The sequence below is a fragment of the Ostrea edulis genome, chromosome 6, assembly GCF_947568905.1.
Source record: "Ostrea edulis chromosome 6, xbOstEdul1.1, whole genome shotgun sequence".
NCBI lineage: Eukaryota > Metazoa > Mollusca > Bivalvia > Ostreida > Ostreidae > Ostrea > Ostrea edulis.
Genome location: NC_079169.1, coordinates 52,529,725 through 52,549,870, shown reverse-complemented (window position 1 = coordinate 52,549,870; position 20,146 = coordinate 52,529,725). Strand labels below are relative to the sequence as shown.

At 35.1% G+C, this 20,146-nt stretch overlaps 1 protein-coding gene across 31 annotated transcripts in view; it reads right to left on the bottom strand.

Annotated features, from left to right (window-relative positions):
• Window positions 1-5,287: 5,287 nt before the first annotated feature.
• Window positions 5,288-20,146, bottom strand: part of LOC125648378 (rho GTPase-activating protein 39-like) — a 54,439-nt gene continuing 39,580 nt past the window's right edge. For 17 of the 31 annotated variants that reach the window (XM_048875413.2, XM_056139946.1, XM_056139954.1 and 14 more), the window contains 9 exons: window positions 18,270-18,559; window positions 16,128-16,286; window positions 12,904-12,976; window positions 10,788-10,935; window positions 10,056-10,191; window positions 9,665-9,778; window positions 8,726-8,883; window positions 8,078-8,339; window positions 5,288-7,713 (listed from right to left, as the gene is read on the bottom strand). In XM_048875413.2, the coding sequence (XP_048731370.1) occupies window positions 7,519-7,713; window positions 8,078-8,339; window positions 8,726-8,883; window positions 9,665-9,778; window positions 10,056-10,191; window positions 10,788-10,935; window positions 12,904-12,976; window positions 16,128-16,286; window positions 18,270-18,559 (1,535 nt within the window). In that variant the 3' untranslated portion in view covers window positions 5,288-7,518. The remainder of the gene's footprint in view (window positions 7,714-8,077; window positions 8,340-8,725; window positions 8,884-9,664; window positions 9,779-10,055; window positions 10,192-10,787; window positions 10,936-12,903; window positions 12,977-16,127; window positions 16,287-18,269; window positions 18,560-20,146) is intronic. The other 14 variants (XM_056139945.1, XM_056139947.1, XM_056139944.1 and 11 more) reach the window with 1 other exon arrangement.

The following is a 20,146-nucleotide window of genomic DNA, read 5'->3' as shown; positions in this document are numbered from 1 at the left end:
CGTCAAAGACGAGGTATAATGGTATGGCGTCGTTCGTCTGTTTGGACCTTGTAGGCAAAATGAACCGTAAGCTCCAGTGTCTTACAACTTGGTACAATGGATCAACATGATGAGAGGAAGATACCTATATTGTTTATAAAAAGTCAGAGGTCAAAGGTCAAGATCGTAGTATCACTTAGTAGGAAAACCTTGTAGGTAGGATACAGACCATACTGCTGGTCTAGGACCGTCGAACTTAGTACACATACATCTTGTGCCAAGCGGGGGTGGGGATGCCTATTGTTTTTCAACGTCAGAGATCAAAGGTCAAGGTTGTAGTATCAGTTAATAAGAAAACCTTGCAGGCAGAATACAGACCGAACTGCTGGGGCTAGGACCGCAAAACTTGGTACACATACACTTTATGCCAAGCGTTGTCCCAGATGAGGTCAGAGATCAAGGTCGTAGTACTACTTGGTAAAAAAAAACAACCAACACCTTGTTTTCCTTACGGACACGGATATTGCCATGAAATTTAGTCACAAGCTTCCTTTCGGAGGAATATACGTTTAGTTTGCATTACAACTGGATTGGTGCACTGATTCTGAGTCTGATGTTATTGATGTTGTTTTAGATAAGGAGTCGGGTGTTATTGATGTTGTTTTAGATGAAGAGTCGGATGTTGTTGATGATGTTTTAGATGAGGAGGCAGATATTATATTGATGTACTTTTAGATGAGGAGTCAGATGTTATTGGAGTTTGTTTTAGATGAGGAGTCAGGTGTTATTGATGATGAGGAGTCAGATGTTATTGATGATGTTTTAGATGAAGAGTTGGATGTTATTGATGATGTTTTAGATGAGGAGGCAGATGTTATTGATGTACTTTTAGATGAGGAGTCAGATGTTATTGATGATGTTTTAGATGAAGAGTCAGGTGTTATTGATAATGTTTTAGATGAGGTGTCAGATGTTATTGATGATGTTTTAGATGAAGAGTCAAATGTCATTGATGATGAGGAGTCTGATGTTATTTAAGATGAGGAGTCTGATGTTACCTTTAGATGAGGAGTCTGATGTTGTTTTAAAAGAGGAGTCTGGTATTATTCTAGATGAAGATTCTGATGTAATTTTAGATGAGGAGTCTGATGTTATTTTAGAAGAGGAGTCTGATGTTATTTTAGATGAGGAGTCTGATGTAATTATAGATGAGGAGTCTGATGTTATTGATGATGTTTTAGATGAGAAGTCTGATGTTATTGATGATGAGGATTCTGATGTTTTTTTAAGATGAGGAATCTGATGTTATTGATGATGAGGATTCTGATGTTATTGATGATGAGGAATCTGATGTTATTGATGATGAGGATTCTAATGTTATTTTAGATAAGTAGTCTGGTGTTATTGATGATGTTTCAGATGAAGAGTATGATGTTATTGATGATGTTTTAGATAAGGAGCCAGATGTTACTTATGTTGTAGAATCTGATGATAACACTGATATATCACTGTCTAGTAGTTCTGAAATTGAATACAATAGAATGAAATATTAAAACTTGCATTTTATAATTTTCTAAAACCTAAATCCGAAATGGGAGGGGTACGTACTATGGGGGCAAATATAATGTACCTTTATTTTCCTCCTGGGGAGAAATCTACTATATATATAGCCAATTTTCCGAGAACAACAACCCTCTGCTAGGGTAGGTCACCGAAGGGTATATTGATCATCATGTCTGCGACATGTCTGCTGTTTTTGTAATTAATTATTGTCTTTGAACCATTTCCAATTTCTATTGATGGTGTGAATGATGGGGGTCCCACACACTGCATCAATTATTCCATGTTTGGTCCTACTAGTGTGTGCTATACTTCAGATTCAATGGTAGGATTTGACACCCTTAAATTGTCTTAAAATCCCAATGTTTGATTTCTAGGTGCTGCAGCTGTGTTTTGACAGAATTTGATGAGTTTGAAATCTGGCTGAAGAGCCATTTCAAGATATTTTGCTGAGTACGGAATACAATTTTATGATTGTGAAGAATGTAGTCATGATTTAATGAATGCCAGTTCTACTGGGAGATGGTTCATTTATTTCACCTGTCCTGTGAAAAGCCCTATGTCAGTCTTCTTCCTGCTGTGGTATGATACAAAATCATGCAATATCAATGAAAGAAAAAGTCCATTCTATGCCATATGCATGCTTGTCTTCCTAGAGTTAGCTTAGATGTACAAGGGGAGGTGCATACTCTTATATAGTGATTTTTTCTGTACAGTTGATAAAATTTCATGACATTTTGGAAATTGATGTCTCAAACATGGCTAAACTCAGATAAGTTTAATTTGTTAACATTTAAATTTTATGATTTTATATCCCAAGTACCTGAAGTTTGACTGTTATTTAAGGAATATCAAACCCTTTTGCAAAGTCCATAATTCTAAGTTTATATGTTAGGATTACTGTAGCTTTGTTCTCAAATAAAGTCTAAAAGTTGTACAGAATCTGACTAAACAAGTAGTTTTCTGCTTTGTATCCCCCCCCCCACACACACACTTTTTAGCTATCGCAATTGTTGACATATTTCTAGTGTTTTGATATTTCCCCTAGTTGAAGTGATATTGTAAATAGTAAAGATAGTATTGGTGTTACGCTTTGCTTATTTGAGGACTCTGCCATGTGATACATAAACCATATGATCTTGACCTGGAACCTGAGTGAACTTGATCCTGGGATCATGAGTTATTTTTAAAGATTGCAGTATGTTTTGGGATTTGGCTCCACCTCTGGAAACAGGAACCATGAAATTGACAGTTTTTGTTTTCCTGTCACGAATATAAAGTGACCATATAATTTTGGTGACAATTATCTATGTTGAGTTTTCTTCAAATATCATGTTTTTTCTTTCATTTTTGTAATGAGTCTGTTCACAGGGGCTAGCCCCTGTGAGTCTGTTGTTAAAAATATGAACAATGTATTTAAAATAGGAGTGAAGAGTTTAAGGAACTGTTTTAACCAAAACTCTTGCAAATACATACACATGCAGTTGGGAATTAAATAATAAAGAGAAAATAAAAAGCAAATAAAAAACTCTAGTAATATATCTGATAAGTTTGTTTTTTGAAAATCTTTCATAACAATACCTTTTCTTCTAAATTATACATCATCGAGTTATAAACTGTATTCATATCCTACATATATGATTCCTTTATTGTTACAAATCCTGTACAAAATACTTCATATTCCATTAAATTTAAGACAGGAATTAAGTTGTCTATCAATATTTACATTTCCAATGTTTTACCTTTAATGTATCCACATATTGTGATGATAGCCATTTCCTCACGAATGCATTGCAGTTGTGAATGATGCATGTGTGCATCTTGATAAAATAGTACATCTATTTTAAAGGCTGGGAATTTTGACAGAAATAAAATTAAAATGTAAGCATAAAAATGAATTTTATTTTTGAAAATACATGAAAGTATGAACGATGCTTCATGCCAGCATACTTTTCAAGAGGCACTAACTAAGCTTTGCCCTCACGTATTTCAAAAACTGACATTTATTTCTTAACTGACTTCATTTGCTAGGCCAGCCCATCGTTTGAAAATAAGGATAAAAAAAACACCAGTAACTTTGGTCTAGATGCTAATCACTTTTAAAACGGATTTCAACTTCCAGGTATATTTAGTTTAACTATTCAGGTATGTGAAAGTGTAATGCATTTGAATGTTACCCATGTCAATCCATTCTTGAGGTAATGCACTCATGTACCTTTCCATTATTATTGGTTCAAACAAGAAAAATTGTATTAATTTCCACTAAATATAGTTTTCTATAATCAAAGAAAATGTTTATGTTGGTATCACACAGATATAGATAGAAGTATTTATCAACATCAGACTATCACAAATGTTTGTTGAACAGCATTGATAAAAATACATACAAGCTGGTTAAAATGGCAAAATCTAAATTTTAACAGCTTCAAAAAATAAATATATATAAATCAATTGTGTATATCAGGGTAATCAATAGACATAAAAGAGAAAATACCAGCATAGGAGTTATTGCCCTTGGCATTTTTAAAGAGAAAATGTAAGCTTTTGCAGTATCATAAAGTTTATCAATTTTTTTGTTGTACCTAGTGAATAAAACTTCTACAAAAGATTAATTAAGTAAAGATTAAAAAAAAAAAAAAAAATTTGCAAAAACCTACGACGTCGAAGCATAAGGCTCATACTGTAAATTCTCCATTCTTAAATCATATAGCCATGTTTTATACTGTTCAGACTTTTCTTATGTGTAACTGCCCATTCTGTAAAAACTGTCCAATAAGATAAAATAATATTGGACAGTTTATGTGCAAGAAGAGAGAGCTTCGAACTTATTGGACAGTTTTCTGCTCAAATGCTCATGTCTACGAATGACGATGGATGGAAAGTCAACACACTGCAATTAATCACCCGACTGACTCAGGAGTACTGAAAAGAATATTTGTTCTATTTTTAAATGAAGTTGCCAGTCATCACTTTCATCCATGAGGTGGAAGTAAAAGTATTTTAACAATTTTCATTATCCTCGAGTTTATGTCCTTGGATAGTGAAGATAGGTTTCAGAGTTTGGGAGGAATCTGTTGGTCACTAAAGGGAAGTATTGGTGGCAGTTTGGGGTTTCTCAACATTATTATGTTGACTGCTGTCCCTCCTCCTCCTACCAATGGGAACCTGAATTTTTCAAAAAGGGCACCTTTTCTCCAAAACAGATCTCATTGATTTGACACCAAACATTTCAAAGGGCACCTGTACAAGGTAGTTGAATTGCATGGACACACCTTCAGCAGGCTGTACCCCCCCCCCCTTCCCATACTGTAGAGTACGCTTATAAAGAATGCATGCTTATTGTTAAATATTATTTATTCTCCTACGAGACGAAAATAACAAAATTTGTATTGGATAAAATGAAGTTTGGTTATAACAAACTGTGGGTTTTTTTTCCCCTGGCCCTGAAGGTTTGCTACAACCGTGTTTTACTATAAATCAGCCCGATTGAAACCAGACCCCCAATCTCAACCACCCCCCCCCTCTTTTTTTTTCTATGTTCGTTTGTCAAAGGCTGTAAATGAGATCAATATACGGAAATGATTCCTCGTGTAAATAATGTTAAATACATGTCCAATATCCTGCCTTCCTTCTGATTATAACTGTCAAACTTTAAATCCTGGCAGGTGCTGTCATTGTACACCTGGAAAGAAAACGCTTTCCACATCGTCATCATCTGAGATCACATCACAAACTCAAATCTTAAAGATCTATTTTTGTATGCTTTTAATACTTAATAAATTTCATAAATAAAGCTTCCAATTTCATGATTAACAGTTCTGACACATACATACATTATATGACACTCAATGACTTCAGGAAGTAAATTCCCAAACCTCTGGGTAATTACACATTTCCAAAAAATGAACTGTAAAGATTGCATGAACTGTTGAGTAAGTCTATAGCACGTGCTTGTTGTCATCTCACACACACACAAACAGTTTATACACAATGGCATAAACAGCAGTTAATTGGTTGAGATGTACATGACATAATTCTTAATTAATTTAAAACAAATAAACACAATGAGTTTCATTTTTTTGAATCTTCACACAACAGTCTAAAATAATAAACAAATGGTAATTAAGTTTACTTTTTTCTCTTCTAAATACTTGTAAATTAAGCATGCAGAAGACACAATAATTGTTTATTCAGCAAAGTCAATCAGCATTTTCTCTGAAGTAAGCTAAATATTTTTCACTTAAAAACATTGAAATTTTCTGATACTGCATTGCAAATAATTTGATATACCGGGTATGTGTAGTGTATTTCCCTTCATAAGTTTAATTGAGAAAATATCCAAGGACAACACAAGTCTGAATAACCCGTATAAATATTTCAAAAGCACCTTATTGTATTCAGATCTTTTACCAGACACCTCCATATTGAGGTTACTCGGGTCTATTTTTCAGTGGCAGTATATCATATTTATCTTCATGAATTATGTCCCTTGAACAAACTATTTCCTGTTATAATGAGCACCTTATCTTAAACAATCTTTATGAACATTGCAAAAAAAAATATATAAATAAATCAAGTGAAAAAATCTCCAGTTCATATAGATAAAAAAATCAAATCATTGATATCCCTGCAGTAAATAAAACAGCAATTTATAATTACACTTTATATTGCACATACAAACAGAGGCCACTTCGTTCAGAACTCCAGAACACTAAAGCACAGCTTCCAGAATAAAACCACACTCACATAGACACAGTAAAAAACAGATCTGCAAGGTTTTCAGCTTCTCACGATCCTTGTTTGCTCATCACTTTGATCACATTTTTTCTCATTTGTAAACATTATTCAAAGTTTTAATATGCTGTAAGTGTTCATCAGGGGCCTGCTCATATTCATGATTTACAAACATGATATCAATATACAAAATAACCAAGAATTCACTTTCAAACACCAAGACTTCAACTTGATGATAAAAAATGGATGATCAAATTCACAAATTCTTTATTTCCGCTGTCAGTCTTGATAGGTATGTAGAGAGTGAGGTGAGAGGTCTAGCATTTCACTACCGACTTTACAGATTCCTGATAAAAAAAACTCGCATTTCCTCCATCAAAATGAACAATGGTTCACGACACCACCCTGATGACAGTTAAAACATACACAGCTAATAACGATAATTGTTGGAATGCAGTATCTCCATATATTGTATCCAATGTGATTGATAACAAATGTACACAGACAGAAATACACAACAGATCGTACTCAGCATGTAGGTCTATATTACATCTCATTCAAGCAAAATATTTACAGCTCAATTTTATTTACAGAATATACAGGCACGCACACATGCATGTTCACACATACCCACACACACTGGTTCGTGAACTCAGAATTCTAGGAGCTGTCACGACACAAACAAGTCGTTAAACAAACTATTGCACATTTCAGAAATAATCATAGACGATCTTTGATATCTCGACAGGAAAGGAATCAGAAGAACATTTGTATCATGATACAGAAATTTGGCACGATACCTTAAAAAATAAACACACCCTTCTTCCGAATGTCAAAATAGATGAGTTGGGGCAAAACTGCTAAATTAATTATCAAAATAATAGGGTTGGCAAAAATTTGATACAGCAATTCAAAGCTTTACACAAGTATATTACTGTCACGTTTGGACATTCTATCTTATCATTCAGACAGAATCTTTCTATAGTGAAATTAAACACCATGTTTCTCTATGCATAATAAGAATTGAAGTTATCTGCAAGGTGCTATTTGTGGAGGTGTGTCACACGAACAGAGGTTAGTTCTCTATCAGCAGTAAAAATCTCATTTATCCAACACATCTTACATGCGCATGTACATTTCTACACAAAAAACTGTGTGATTACATTTATACAATTTACATATGTACAATTTAATATATTATTTAATTATAGAATAATTAAGTAGATTCTATAGAATGGCCTTCCATCATACAATCCCTTCCATGAAGCTTGTGTCCAGATTCTGAATAAGAGTCCGTATAAATCCCATTTCTTTCCGCGTGTTCTCGAATATTGTGTGCGGGTCGATGCATTCACAGCGTAAACAGTTCGGGGCCATCACCATGGCCAAATTGTTCACATCCATCTTGGTTGTTTTGGAATTCTCCTCAGCAGCAAAAACCTGAAAGGTTCATCAATCTACATTAAAATTTGTGTTTCATTAAAAGGGAGAGAATCATATTCCTGTCCGTACCAATAGTTCTAGTCATACCCAGCCTAAGTAGTGTAAGAAATCAAATAACACCATTTGCTATGATGAGTATGAAAAGAATTTTTTTGGACAGATTTTACATCAACCTTCAAATCGACAAACTATTTACACAAAATATCATTTTTCACATTACAGTTGGCTTCATCTCAAAATTTATCCAAAAGCAAAGTTATGAGTCCAAATAATAGGTGATGAAAAGTGAAGATATCAATTTCATAAATCCCATAAAGAATACAAAATTAAGAGTGGGTGTAACCCTGTTGTTAACAAGTACCTGAAGGAATCGGATTAGATAGGCGAGGACCAGTCTGTTGATATCAGGAAGTTTACTGACAACATCAATGGCTGCCTCTGGGTTTTGGTAATTCAGTATGCACAGATCATAGAATTCGGCGGGAATAAGGGGTTCGTATAACTCCCTGTACCAGAGTTTGAGGAGGGAGGCAGGGATGTGGGGGTCGACACAGTCTGAGGGGAGGGACCACTGGTCACATTTCAACTTGAGGACATTCACCTCGTCAATATCACCGGGAACTCTGAAATATAACAAATACTTTAAAACTTCAAAGTTACTGTATATCGCATCATTTTGGCATGTTGGCAGATAAAATTCGCTAAAAATGAAAGTGTCAAAATTTCTATTCATATAAATGATACACTTGTTAAATGATGTTGCACCATAAAATAAAGTGCTAAGATTTCAAACTACTTTTTTTAAAAAGAAAAATCCACTAAATGCTTGTTACGCTATAATTACCCGATTCTTTACTGTTCTTTCAACTTAAATACTTCCAAACGTTTTGTTTACAATTGTTAGAGAGGTTTAGGTGGTTTCTGTTTTTGAGTACATTATAAATCTCCCAATAATGAATAGTAAAACAAGATCAACAATAAAACTCATTTGTCTCATCTTCTTTTCTACCTAAATATTCCCTCTGTTTGTGCTCCATTGTATCGCAAAACTTCCTCGGATAGAGTTGTCTGTATCCATGGTAACTTACGATCAGGAAATCTGTCCTTTTGTAAGAGCATAATGTCATCGAGAGAACTACCGAACATGGAAGGCGAGAAGACGGATTTCTGAAAGAACAAGCACAGCCATGTTTTAGATGGGAAATTCTGATCTCCCAACAAGAAATTGGAAAGCTCCCTCTTAAAACAAGACAGACAAAGAAACTGAAATCATGTTTCAGTCAAGTACATGTACATGTATAAATTTTCCTTTCTGCCGAGAGGTTAATACTACAATTCAATATAATCACTCCCTATCTGTGGTCAGTGGTACAGCTTTCATGTTTGTCAACAATCTGTGGTCAGTGGTGCAAGTTTTACATCAGAAACGTGTCTGTTGTCTAATGTGCAGAGATCTTCTTTGTTCTGTACTGTAAATCACTTATATTCTGCGAGACGTATAGTTTTGTTGTCTAGTGTGCAGAGAGATTTTCTTTGTTACGTACTGTAAATCACTAATATTCCATGAGACTTTATTTTCAGAATCATGTCCTGTCCAATTTATCAGCGAGGCTAATGTTGAATTTGATCATCACTGCATACATATAATAAAAATCATTCTCAAAAATTTTATTTCACATCCTGGTAACCCTATTTCTACAGCCCTGTTAAAACGACACCATCTAATGTTCAGAGAGATATCCAGCCGAAATCAACCACAAGTCAACGATTTGTAAATAAATTCTATGTAAGGAAAACAAAGCACACAATGTATGCACAATATTAACATTTTACTCTCCACAATCGGACAGTAAACAAAGCTATCTTGGTTAAAAAAGGAAATCCAGATGTAGCGATTACACACACAGGAAATGTGTAATGATATGATCATGTACACCCTTGTACTTACTTTGGCTTGTTCAATTTCATCAAGGTTTGGTTTACGTTGTCCTTTCTTGGGACCACTGGCCATTATTTTTTCTAAGCGCTTCTGGCACTGCACAGCAAAATGATTTAATGGTGTCTGAAAAAACAATCCTCAAGTCAAAAGACATGTATATTCTTCACTCCTATAAAGAGACTTCAAAAGACCAAAAAATGGAAGGATTTATTTTTTTTATCCCCTTTTCTGTATCGTACATTCATCAATTCAGCAGTCTACGAAATACTTCCCTTAATATCTATCACTATTTCAGAAAGGTAAATACCTACTAGTATACTCCAAGCTGTTAAATAAATCTAACAGATTTAATACGGACATGTTTAACAGTCTGTCAATACTGATATCCTGGGTGCCTTACCTCGGTTGGTATAATGTTATTGGACTCGTCCAGGTGTTTGGCGATGATACCCTCCAGGTAACCACTGAATTTGGTTGAGGGAGGGAAGAAGTAGAGACAGATAGCAATCATTTCCCAGCCCTTCTGCAGACTGTCCCTGTAACAGGGAATGAGAGAGACATGTTATATATCATACAGAAACCCAGCGTAAGTCAATCATGTCAATATTGTGTCAATATCACTAACAATAAGGAGATGGTCTGTTGATGTATATTGTACTGCCAGTAAATAGTACACGGTCAGTGGCCCGACAAATCCTTATTTCTATTTCAGAACATGAATGACGTCTGATGTTGCAGTCTTGTTATAAATTTAGTAACGGAGTTACATGTTTCTAAACTTCTGAATTAAACCATGTCATGTCTAGTCCTCAATAAGCAAAGTGACAGTTACTGATGTGTATGCAACATTCACTCCCTATAATGCACTATCTCTGGAATCTCCATAACTTAAAGCAAGACTGTGGCTCTCTGGGTGGAAGGGGGATCCAGCAGAGCTCTACATCAACATCCCCCCCCCCCCCCCCCCCCCCCCCCGAGCTGAAATTGTGCACAACAAAGAAAACATTCTTAAACAATATACCGTCAACCAGCATAGTTGTAACACATCCTAACATGAAGGCATCTGTTTGCAGACTTGTACTAGCATGCAGGTTGCTGTGCTATTCATAACAAGACTAATTTCTAAACGCACCCTTTCCTGTTCTCTGTGGTCTGTTTACAGAGCTGCATGTAGATTTCGTCCCTGAGATTTACGATACTCCACCCCTTACTAATGATCTCCTGGGCGGCCTGCATCTGGGTCAGTCGCGCCTTACGGTCACCCATGTAGATTTGGATCAGTGAGCATGTTAAGGAAAGCGACAAAAAATATTTCCATTCATACACAATCACACATAGCATTAAAATATCATAGAGGTCTGATGACAAAATACATAGAATTAAATACATAGAGGTCTGATGACAAAATACATAGAATTAAACACATAGAGTTCCATCGAACATAATCTTCCAATCACAAACAGACAGATGAAAGTCAAAGTAATCCCTAGGTGTCGTAAAGTTTTGTAGGCAGCAAAAAAATCATCCAAAAGATCTGATGGTAGATATGATAATATTGACACTATCGTTTCACAACTTTAAGCAGAGCAGAGCAACATTTATCTGTTGATATTAGCAAAATTCTAAACAACATTCTTGATGAAGTACATGCACAAAATATGCCATCTTTGCAGGCCAAGGGTTTTCAGTCCACTCCACTCCTCTGTTTGTGGAGAGTGAATTGAAAACCCTTGGCTTGTGATAATGAAAATATGTATGCATGTAACATTGTAGTTTCACTTCAAGTCGAGTTAATGGAAATAACATAAACATTTACATATACATTGTAAAAAGAGAACAAAAATGATAAAGTTACTTAGTAAAATAATTTGTGTGATTGGTATCCCTCATTCGGCCATTTTTACCTCATTTTATAGTGACCAGTTGCCTTAATAGCTTGACCTCATTGAAGTGACTGGTAGCCTTGATTGACACTTATGTACTTACATAGTCTGTTATTGAAGTTACAGTCCATTTGGTAGTTATGTAGTTTGTTACTGAAGTTACAGTCCATTGATTATAAATAGTTATGTAGTTTGTTACTGAGGTTACGCTCCATTGATTATAAATAGTTATGTAGTTTGTTACTGAGGTTACGCTCCATTGATTATAAATAGTTATGTAGTTTGTTACTGAGGTTATGCTCCATTGATTATAACTAGTTATGTAGTTTGTTACTGAGGTTACGCTCCATTGATTATAAATAGTTATGTAGTTTGTTATTGAGGTTATGCTCCATTGATTATAACTAGTGGTTTGTTATTGACGTTATGCTCCATTGATTATAACTAGTTATGTAGTTTGTTACTGAGGTTACACTCCATTGATGATAACTAGTTATGTAGTTTGTTACTGAGGTTACGCTCCATTGATTATAAATAGTTATGTAGTTTGTTACTGAGGTTACGCTCCATTGATTATAACTAGTTATGTAGTTTGTTATTGAGGTTACGCTCCATTGTTTTCACACAGGATGTACCCAGGGCTATGCTGACTGGTGTGCGAATGTGAATGAACAAAACTTTAGCATAAACAGGCTTAGCACATGTATAAATTATCAATCTTTACGTATGAAACTTCTCTTTCTAGATTATCACATTCTGGTTGGGAACACACTGTACTGTAATTTTCATTCTAAATATGTACATTAATCTAGTACTATACCTTTCGTTCTGACCAAACGCTATGTTAATTAAGTACTATAACTTTAGATCTGATCATACTCTATGTTAATTAAGTACTATAACTTTAGATCTGACCATACTCTATGTTAATTAAGTACTATAACTTTAGATCTGACCATACTCTATGTTAATTAAGTACTATAACTTTAGATTTGACCATACTTTATGTTAATTAAGTCCTATAACTTTAGATCTGATCATACTCTATATTAATTAAGTACTATAACTTTAGATCTGATCATACTCTATGTTAATTAAGTACTATAACTTTAGATCTGATCATACTCTATGTTAATTAAGTACTATAACTTTAGATCTGACCATACTCTATGTTAATTAAGTACTATAACTTTAGATCTGATCATACTCTATATTAATTAAGTACTATAACTTTAGATCTTATCATACTCTATGTTAATTAAGTACTATACCTTTAGATCTGACCATACTCCAAGTTAATTTAGTACTATAACTTTAAATCTGATAAACACAAATGCAGTACAACTACTATTCTCAGAAGGATATATTTAAAGACTTCACATGCTTCTTTTTTCACTGCCTTGTCCTCTGTTCTCAAGATGGGTTTCTGTATGGGGTCCTGCAAAACACAGAGGAATGTGAATACATAGAAAATAAAAAAACAAAAATACATCAATGCATGTCAAAGAAATTCATAATAATTACATACTTCAACAAATCTAACATTGCATAGAATGAAAACTGGAATTAGAGAATCCAGTTATACACAGTAGAAGCTGGGATTGTTCAAAATGTTTCAAAGGAAAATGACACCAAGAATGACATCAAACCTCTCAGAACTGTCTGTACCTACACAAACCTCTCAGAACTGTCTGTACCTACACAAACCTCTCAGAACTGTCTGTACCTACACAAACCTCTCAGAACTGTCTGTACCTACACAAACCTCTCAGAACTGTCTGTAACTACACAAACCTCTCAGAACTGTCTGTAGCTACACAAATCTCTCAGAACTGTCTGTAACTACACAAACCTCTCAGAACTGTCTGTAACTAAACAAACCTCTCAGAATTGCCTGTAACTACACAAATCTCTCAGAACTGTCTGTAACTAAACAAACCTCTCAGAACTGTCTGTAACTACACAAACCTCTCAGAACTGTCTGTAACTACACAATCCTCTCAGAACTGCCTGTAACTACACAAACCTCTCAGAACTGTCTGTAATTATACAAACCTTTCAGAACTGTCTGTACCTAAACAAACCTCTCGGAACCGTTTCTAACTATAGAGGACAGTAGCAATGACAGGCATATGCACTACACTACCTTTAAAGTTCTTGGAACAAACATGGACATGAGTAAAACTATATCAGAAAAACTCTTACTCTTAATCAACCTGTACAAACATGCAGACCAGAATGTCGACAAGAAAATAGCATTAAATCACCATATCTACCTACCAAAACTTTGTCAAGGCACGCCCCCATTATCACCAATATTAATATACATCTGGATACAATTTACAAAATGAATTATTTATATATCACTCAAGATAAAACACAAAGTAATTTCCAAGTGTGTATTCCATGGGCCTTAAAATAGCACATGACATGGTGTGAATCAGAGACACTTGTGAACATGTGCACACTGCTGTAAGGCGTTTTTCACCTTGTTCTCTGATAAGCATAATTCAGAAATACTTCCCTTTGTGTATGCAAATCTTATTAAGATAAATCATCGTGAAAATGCATATACTTGAAACATGCATAAATTATTTCAAATATGCTGCATATTTTTAGTGTATCCCTTTATTACATGACCGTAGCAGGAAATGACTAATGATTGAATCTAAAAATTAATATGTACTTGATACTTATAATGGAGATAAAACATTTCATAGGTCCTTAAGATCATGGTCATCTGACCGAAACTATGATACATAATATTGTGGGATTTCTTTACCTTCCAAAGATAACACAACTTAAGATCATGCACATATATAAATTTTTCAATTGTAAACAAAATTGAAAATCTCTCGCCTACACTCACACTGTAATGATTAAGTATTAACCGCATTGTACATGAAATAATCCAAATATTAAGCAACAACAATAAGCCCTGAAGTGCCAGTATTGACTGGGAACCAGTTTAACAATGCCAGACCAGCAGTTGACTTACAGTGATGTACGTTTCTTCTTTAGTTTCGAATTCCAATAACTCGATGTAGTCCTCCTCTTTCTCAAAGATAAAACACTGACAAAGAGAGCTCAGAAAATTACTCATGGTTTTCCTGGCATCGTATTGCGAGCCCAGACACGGAAAACTGATGTACATAAACTCCAAAAGGAAATGAGTTGATGACTTTTTATACACACAAATCAGAACTGCTTCCTCCGAATCAGGAAGGAATAAACTGTATCATCCCTCTCCTGATACATGTACCAACAATCAGAGTTATCAACTCTCACAGGGCAGCCACAGACCAACAATCAGGGTCAACAACTCTCACAGGGCAGCCACAGACCAACAATGAGGGTTATCAACTCTCACAGGGCAGCCACAGACCAACAATCAGAGTTATCAACTCTCACAGGGCAGCCACAGACATTAGATATCACTGCTATAACATAAAAATCTCTAAAGTAGCATTTACATTAAGATCTGCTACAACACTAAAAGTTCTAGATTTTGTATAGTAATATACACCTCTAAATATCACCAGTATATATATTGAAATATCTAGAAACCATTCAACATTGGGTATTTTTATGTTCAACACTTTCATATGGATATAATGATTCTCAGATATCATCACAATAACGCAGAAATTGCTAGATATCATCTTCCACTACATTTCACAGATATCACAATTATATCACTGAAACAGCTAGATATCATCTATATATCATAATAATGCATCACAGATATCACCACTCGATATCTACAGGTACATCAAAATAACACATTAATATCACTATAATGATTTAAAGATGCCATATATCTATCATATTGAATTAGACGTCTCAATATCACTATACAATTTCACAGATATCGTTCACATCTTCTACATCAGAGAACTATATCACAATATGTCAGAGATATCACCCATGTAACAGCTGACATATCTAAATTACATCTTCACTGCATAGCTGGAAGAAATCACCATAAAGACATGTAAACCACCAAACTGACAGATATCATCACAGTAACGTCTCTGCCCCATTGAAGGAGCCCCTGTCTACAGATGACTCCAGACTCACTTGTGTGTGCAAGCATGTGTCATCAGTTTAATAAACAATGCATGATAACCATACAACACAGGTAATGAGGCTGTGTGATTATGTCGAGATAGCTGGTATTCAGCCTTAAAGAATCAATAGGGAACCAGATTAATCACTCTCTGTAAAACAATCATTGTGAATTACTCATTGTGTCACACCGTCCAACCATTTCACACAAGTCATTGATTGCATTCCTACTCTTCTGCTTAATTACATGCAGTACACCATCAAGAATATATTAAACCTTTCAACTTCCAATACTATAATTAAAGTGCAAACTTTGTACCATAGAACTAACAGATCTTGACTTCATAGAACTTTTAATTTCCTGATGATAAGTGTAATCGAAAGCCCTCCAAATACTTTGTGTAAATATATAACAGACTGAAATACAATATACATGTACTAATAAAACCAAGTGCTATGCACAACTCCTCTTAAGTAAATAAGCATTTTGGTGCATATAAAAGTATTTCACTATGATTTACCTTAGACCAGATGAGCATGTGTTCAAATGAAATCTTTTTTCCAAACAGCCCCTTCTTGTGCCGATTCATGTAGTTCTCGATGTCAGAGTCTGATGGAAGCTTTTGTTTCTGTGACAGTGGACTTGCAGACCGTATAGGGGGTGCTGTACCAGCTCGATTCTACCAAAAAGCATACACGTCACATTACAAAACAAACCACACAATCAGCTGTTGCTTAATACACTAAATCAATCCTACATGTGAATTTACAGATGTATTCTAATAACCTGTTCCTAATCTAAAAAACCAAAACAAACCAAACTGTTGATTTTTAAAACATCTCTGTGCATGAACCGTTCTTTTATTCCACATTAGACAGGTGAAATCATTTTGCTGCTTATCTACACCCATGAGTAACACAGGTGATTATATATTGATAGATGTGTCTGCCCTTATACCAGTGACATGGAGCATGAGTAGGTGGTTTAATAATGAGGGGTGGGGAAGAAATCCCTAATATCTGTTTTCTCTGTGACAGGGCTATATGTCATTAGGTATTATTCTATAAAAGTTTTTTATATACACTACAGAAAGTAATGGTTTGATTGAGATGGTGAATTTTTAATATCCTGGTCTATAGACATACACAATCAAATACTGAAAGAGTTAAGAAAATTATTTTTAAAAAATCTGTAGTGTTTGTCTAGGAATATCTATTACACTTATAAATTAAGTCTTTACTCTACTTCCTCTACAAGTGTTTAAGTCAATGCTAAACTTCCTCTATAAGTGGTTAAGTCTATACTATACTTCCTCTATAAGTGTTCAAGTCAGTACTAAATTTCTTCTATAAGTGTTTAAGTCACTGCTAAACTTCCTCTACAAGTGTTTAAGTCACTGCTAAACTTCCTCTATAAGTGTTCAAGTCAGTACTAAACTTCTTCTATAAGTGTTTAAGTCACTGCTAAACTTCCTCTATAAGTGTTTAAGTCTGTGCTAAACTTCCTCTATAAGTGTTCAAGTCTGTGTTATACATCCTCTATAAGAGTTCAGGTCAGTACTAAACTTCCTCTCTAAGTTTTTAAGTCAATGCTAAACTTATTCTATAAGTGTTTAAGTCTATACTATATGTCCTTTAAGTGTTTAAGTCAGTGCTAAATTTACTCTATAAGTGTTTGTTTAAGTCATTGCTAAACTTCCTCTATAAGTGTTCAAGTATTAAGGTCAGTATAGCACTGATCTGAACAATTATAGAGGAAGTATACAAAAATGATATAATGCTGGTTAAAAAGTTACATTTTACAACACCTGTTCCTATCTAGGATTTTTTGGATTTATGTCTATTAAAATTTGATTCAAAAGTACATCATATCAAGAAATTCCTGATCGCTACTGTTAAAACAAGTTGATTAGTAATGATTAAGGGCCAATCAAGATATTGTATGTCTGTCCATCTGTCTGTCTACATTCCATACCACCGTTTGTTGGATTCATGATAGAGTTAATGAATACATTGTCTGTCTGTCTGTAGACCATACTAACATCTACCCGTCTGATTAGTGACAAAGCTGAAGCAATATGTTGTCTGTCTGTCTGTCTATAGTAGTATTTACTTTTACCTGTAGACCATACCAACATCTACCTGTCTGATTAGTGACAAAGCTGAAGGAATATGTTGTCTGTCTGTCTGTCTATAGTAGTATTTACTTTTACCTGTAGACCATACCAACATCTACCTGTCTGATTAGTGACAAAGCTGAAGGAATATGTTGTCTGTCTGTCTGTCTGTGGTAATATTTACTTTTACCTGTCTGTTTAGCGAGCCTATGCTTCGGCTCAGTGAGATTGATTGATTGATTGAATGTTGTTTAACGTCCCTCTCGAGAATATTTCACTCAGATGGAGACGTCACCACTGCCGGTGAAGAGCTGTAAAATTTAGGCCTATGCTCGGCGCTTATTGCTATTGAGCAGGGAGGGATCTTTATCGTGCCACACCTGCTGTGACACGGGACCTTGGATTTTGCAGTCTCATCCGAAGGACCGCCCCATTTAGTCGCCTCTTACGACAAGCAAGGGGTACTGAGGACCTATTCTAACCCGGATCCCCACGGGATCGGCTGAACGAGACATTGTCTGTCTGTCTGTCTATGGTAATATTTACCTTTACCTGTCTGTTTAGCGAGCCTATGCTTGGGCTGAGTGAGACATTGGCCTCCGACTGAGTGGGCACTACCATGGACGCTGGACGCTGTTGTAGGATATCAGCAGTCATGGAGTGGCTTTTCTCGATCACAGGACTCCCGATAACAGAGTCATTTTTCTCGGGCTTCTTCCTTTTGAGTGAAGCATGGTGGGATTCATACGATGACTCGTTAAGGATTCGTTCGTGTAGCTGTGCCGTGAAGAAATTACTGTTGATCTCATCTTCGTCAAAACTCTGGTTGAGCTCAACTGAAAAGAAATACACAGGAGAATGTAAAAGCAAGATTTACATTTATTTCATATCAAGCTTGATTTAAAGCATTATGTTGTATCCAAATTAAAATCGGAGGAAGCCATTGACAGCCTCCATTTCAAGGGCACAATAATTGAACAAATGAAATAAATAGAAATTGCTTTCATTTCTATGTAATACTTGAAAACTATTTCCCCTGATGCTAGTGACGATTCAACATGATGAACTTGTGTTTTAGGTTTCAATCAGTTGCCAGTTAGACTTAAAAGAGCACATAAAGTCTTGCAAAATGTGTATTCAAAACTCTACATCGTCATAATTGCTGTAGTTCCTTTTAAAACATGGATGAAAATATAAACATCAGCAATATTTGTCTATTCATTTCAAATATCATTGCCTAGCTGAGTCTATATAAGCTCAGTAGGTTAGCACATCGAATGCTGAACTGTAGATCACATGTTCGAGTTCAGCAGAAGCTTTAAATTCTTTTCAGATTGCTTTCAACTAAAACTGCATTTTTAACTAAATATCAAGTAAATTTGAAAGTTTTCAATATCAATATATTGTTGTTTATATCCTGCACTTTTCAGCCCTATCAGATTTCTCTGGTGTAGCATTCCTCCTTAAAATGATCACACAGAATATGATTATTATCTAAAATATTGCCATTTAGTGATTCCGACTGTGACATCAATCATCTCTTGATGTTCTGTACACATGTTTACCCAGCACAGGAAGCAGATTGGTAGTCAGATAAAAAGCCCCTGTCCTGCAAAGTTCTTTGATGATTTACAAATGTACTCAATGTAAACTTCAGAATCATCACACTTTAAAAGTTTGCCAAATGCGGGTCAGATATTCTCCAAGTCACAACCACTGTAGACTACTGAGTTGAGATTCAGAAAGAATTGAAGAATTTTCTTTGATTTCATACTTTTAAAGTACTGATAAAAATTCAACCAAGAAAAAAGAAGGCCTGATGTATCAATTCATGAAAAGGTTGAGCACAGTTCTTAACTAATTATGGTTCTTAGTAATTTAAAAAAACTAAGCTGGGTCATCCTAACACATAGCATGTCTCAAACAAATTTGGCACTCTTTAACAATGGAGATAATATTTTCAACATTTTATTCAGTTGTGGATCAGGATTTCTGAAATGGGGGGGGGGGGGGGGGGGGGGGGGTGCCATATGTGAAAGTCAAATATTAGCCAAAATACTCTGCGATTTGGGTGCCAAATCTGGAGTTTTACATTATTTCTCAAATTGGGGCGAAATAAGTTTTTACCCCTCTACCCCATACTATTTGAATTTAAATTTTTATCTGACTTAGATCATTTGATCTCGCCCTTAAATTCAAAATGAATACTACATTTTTCGGCATATGTTGCTGGTCTTATACAGAGGCGGTCCAAAATTCAGATCCACAGCCTACAGACTGACAGTCCAATAGATAGGTTTAATTCAGATCCCCAGCCTACAGACTGACAGTCCAATAGATAGGTTTAATTCAGATCCCCAGCCTACAGACTGACAGTCCAATAGATAGGTTTAATTCAGATCCACAGCCTACAGACTGAGAGT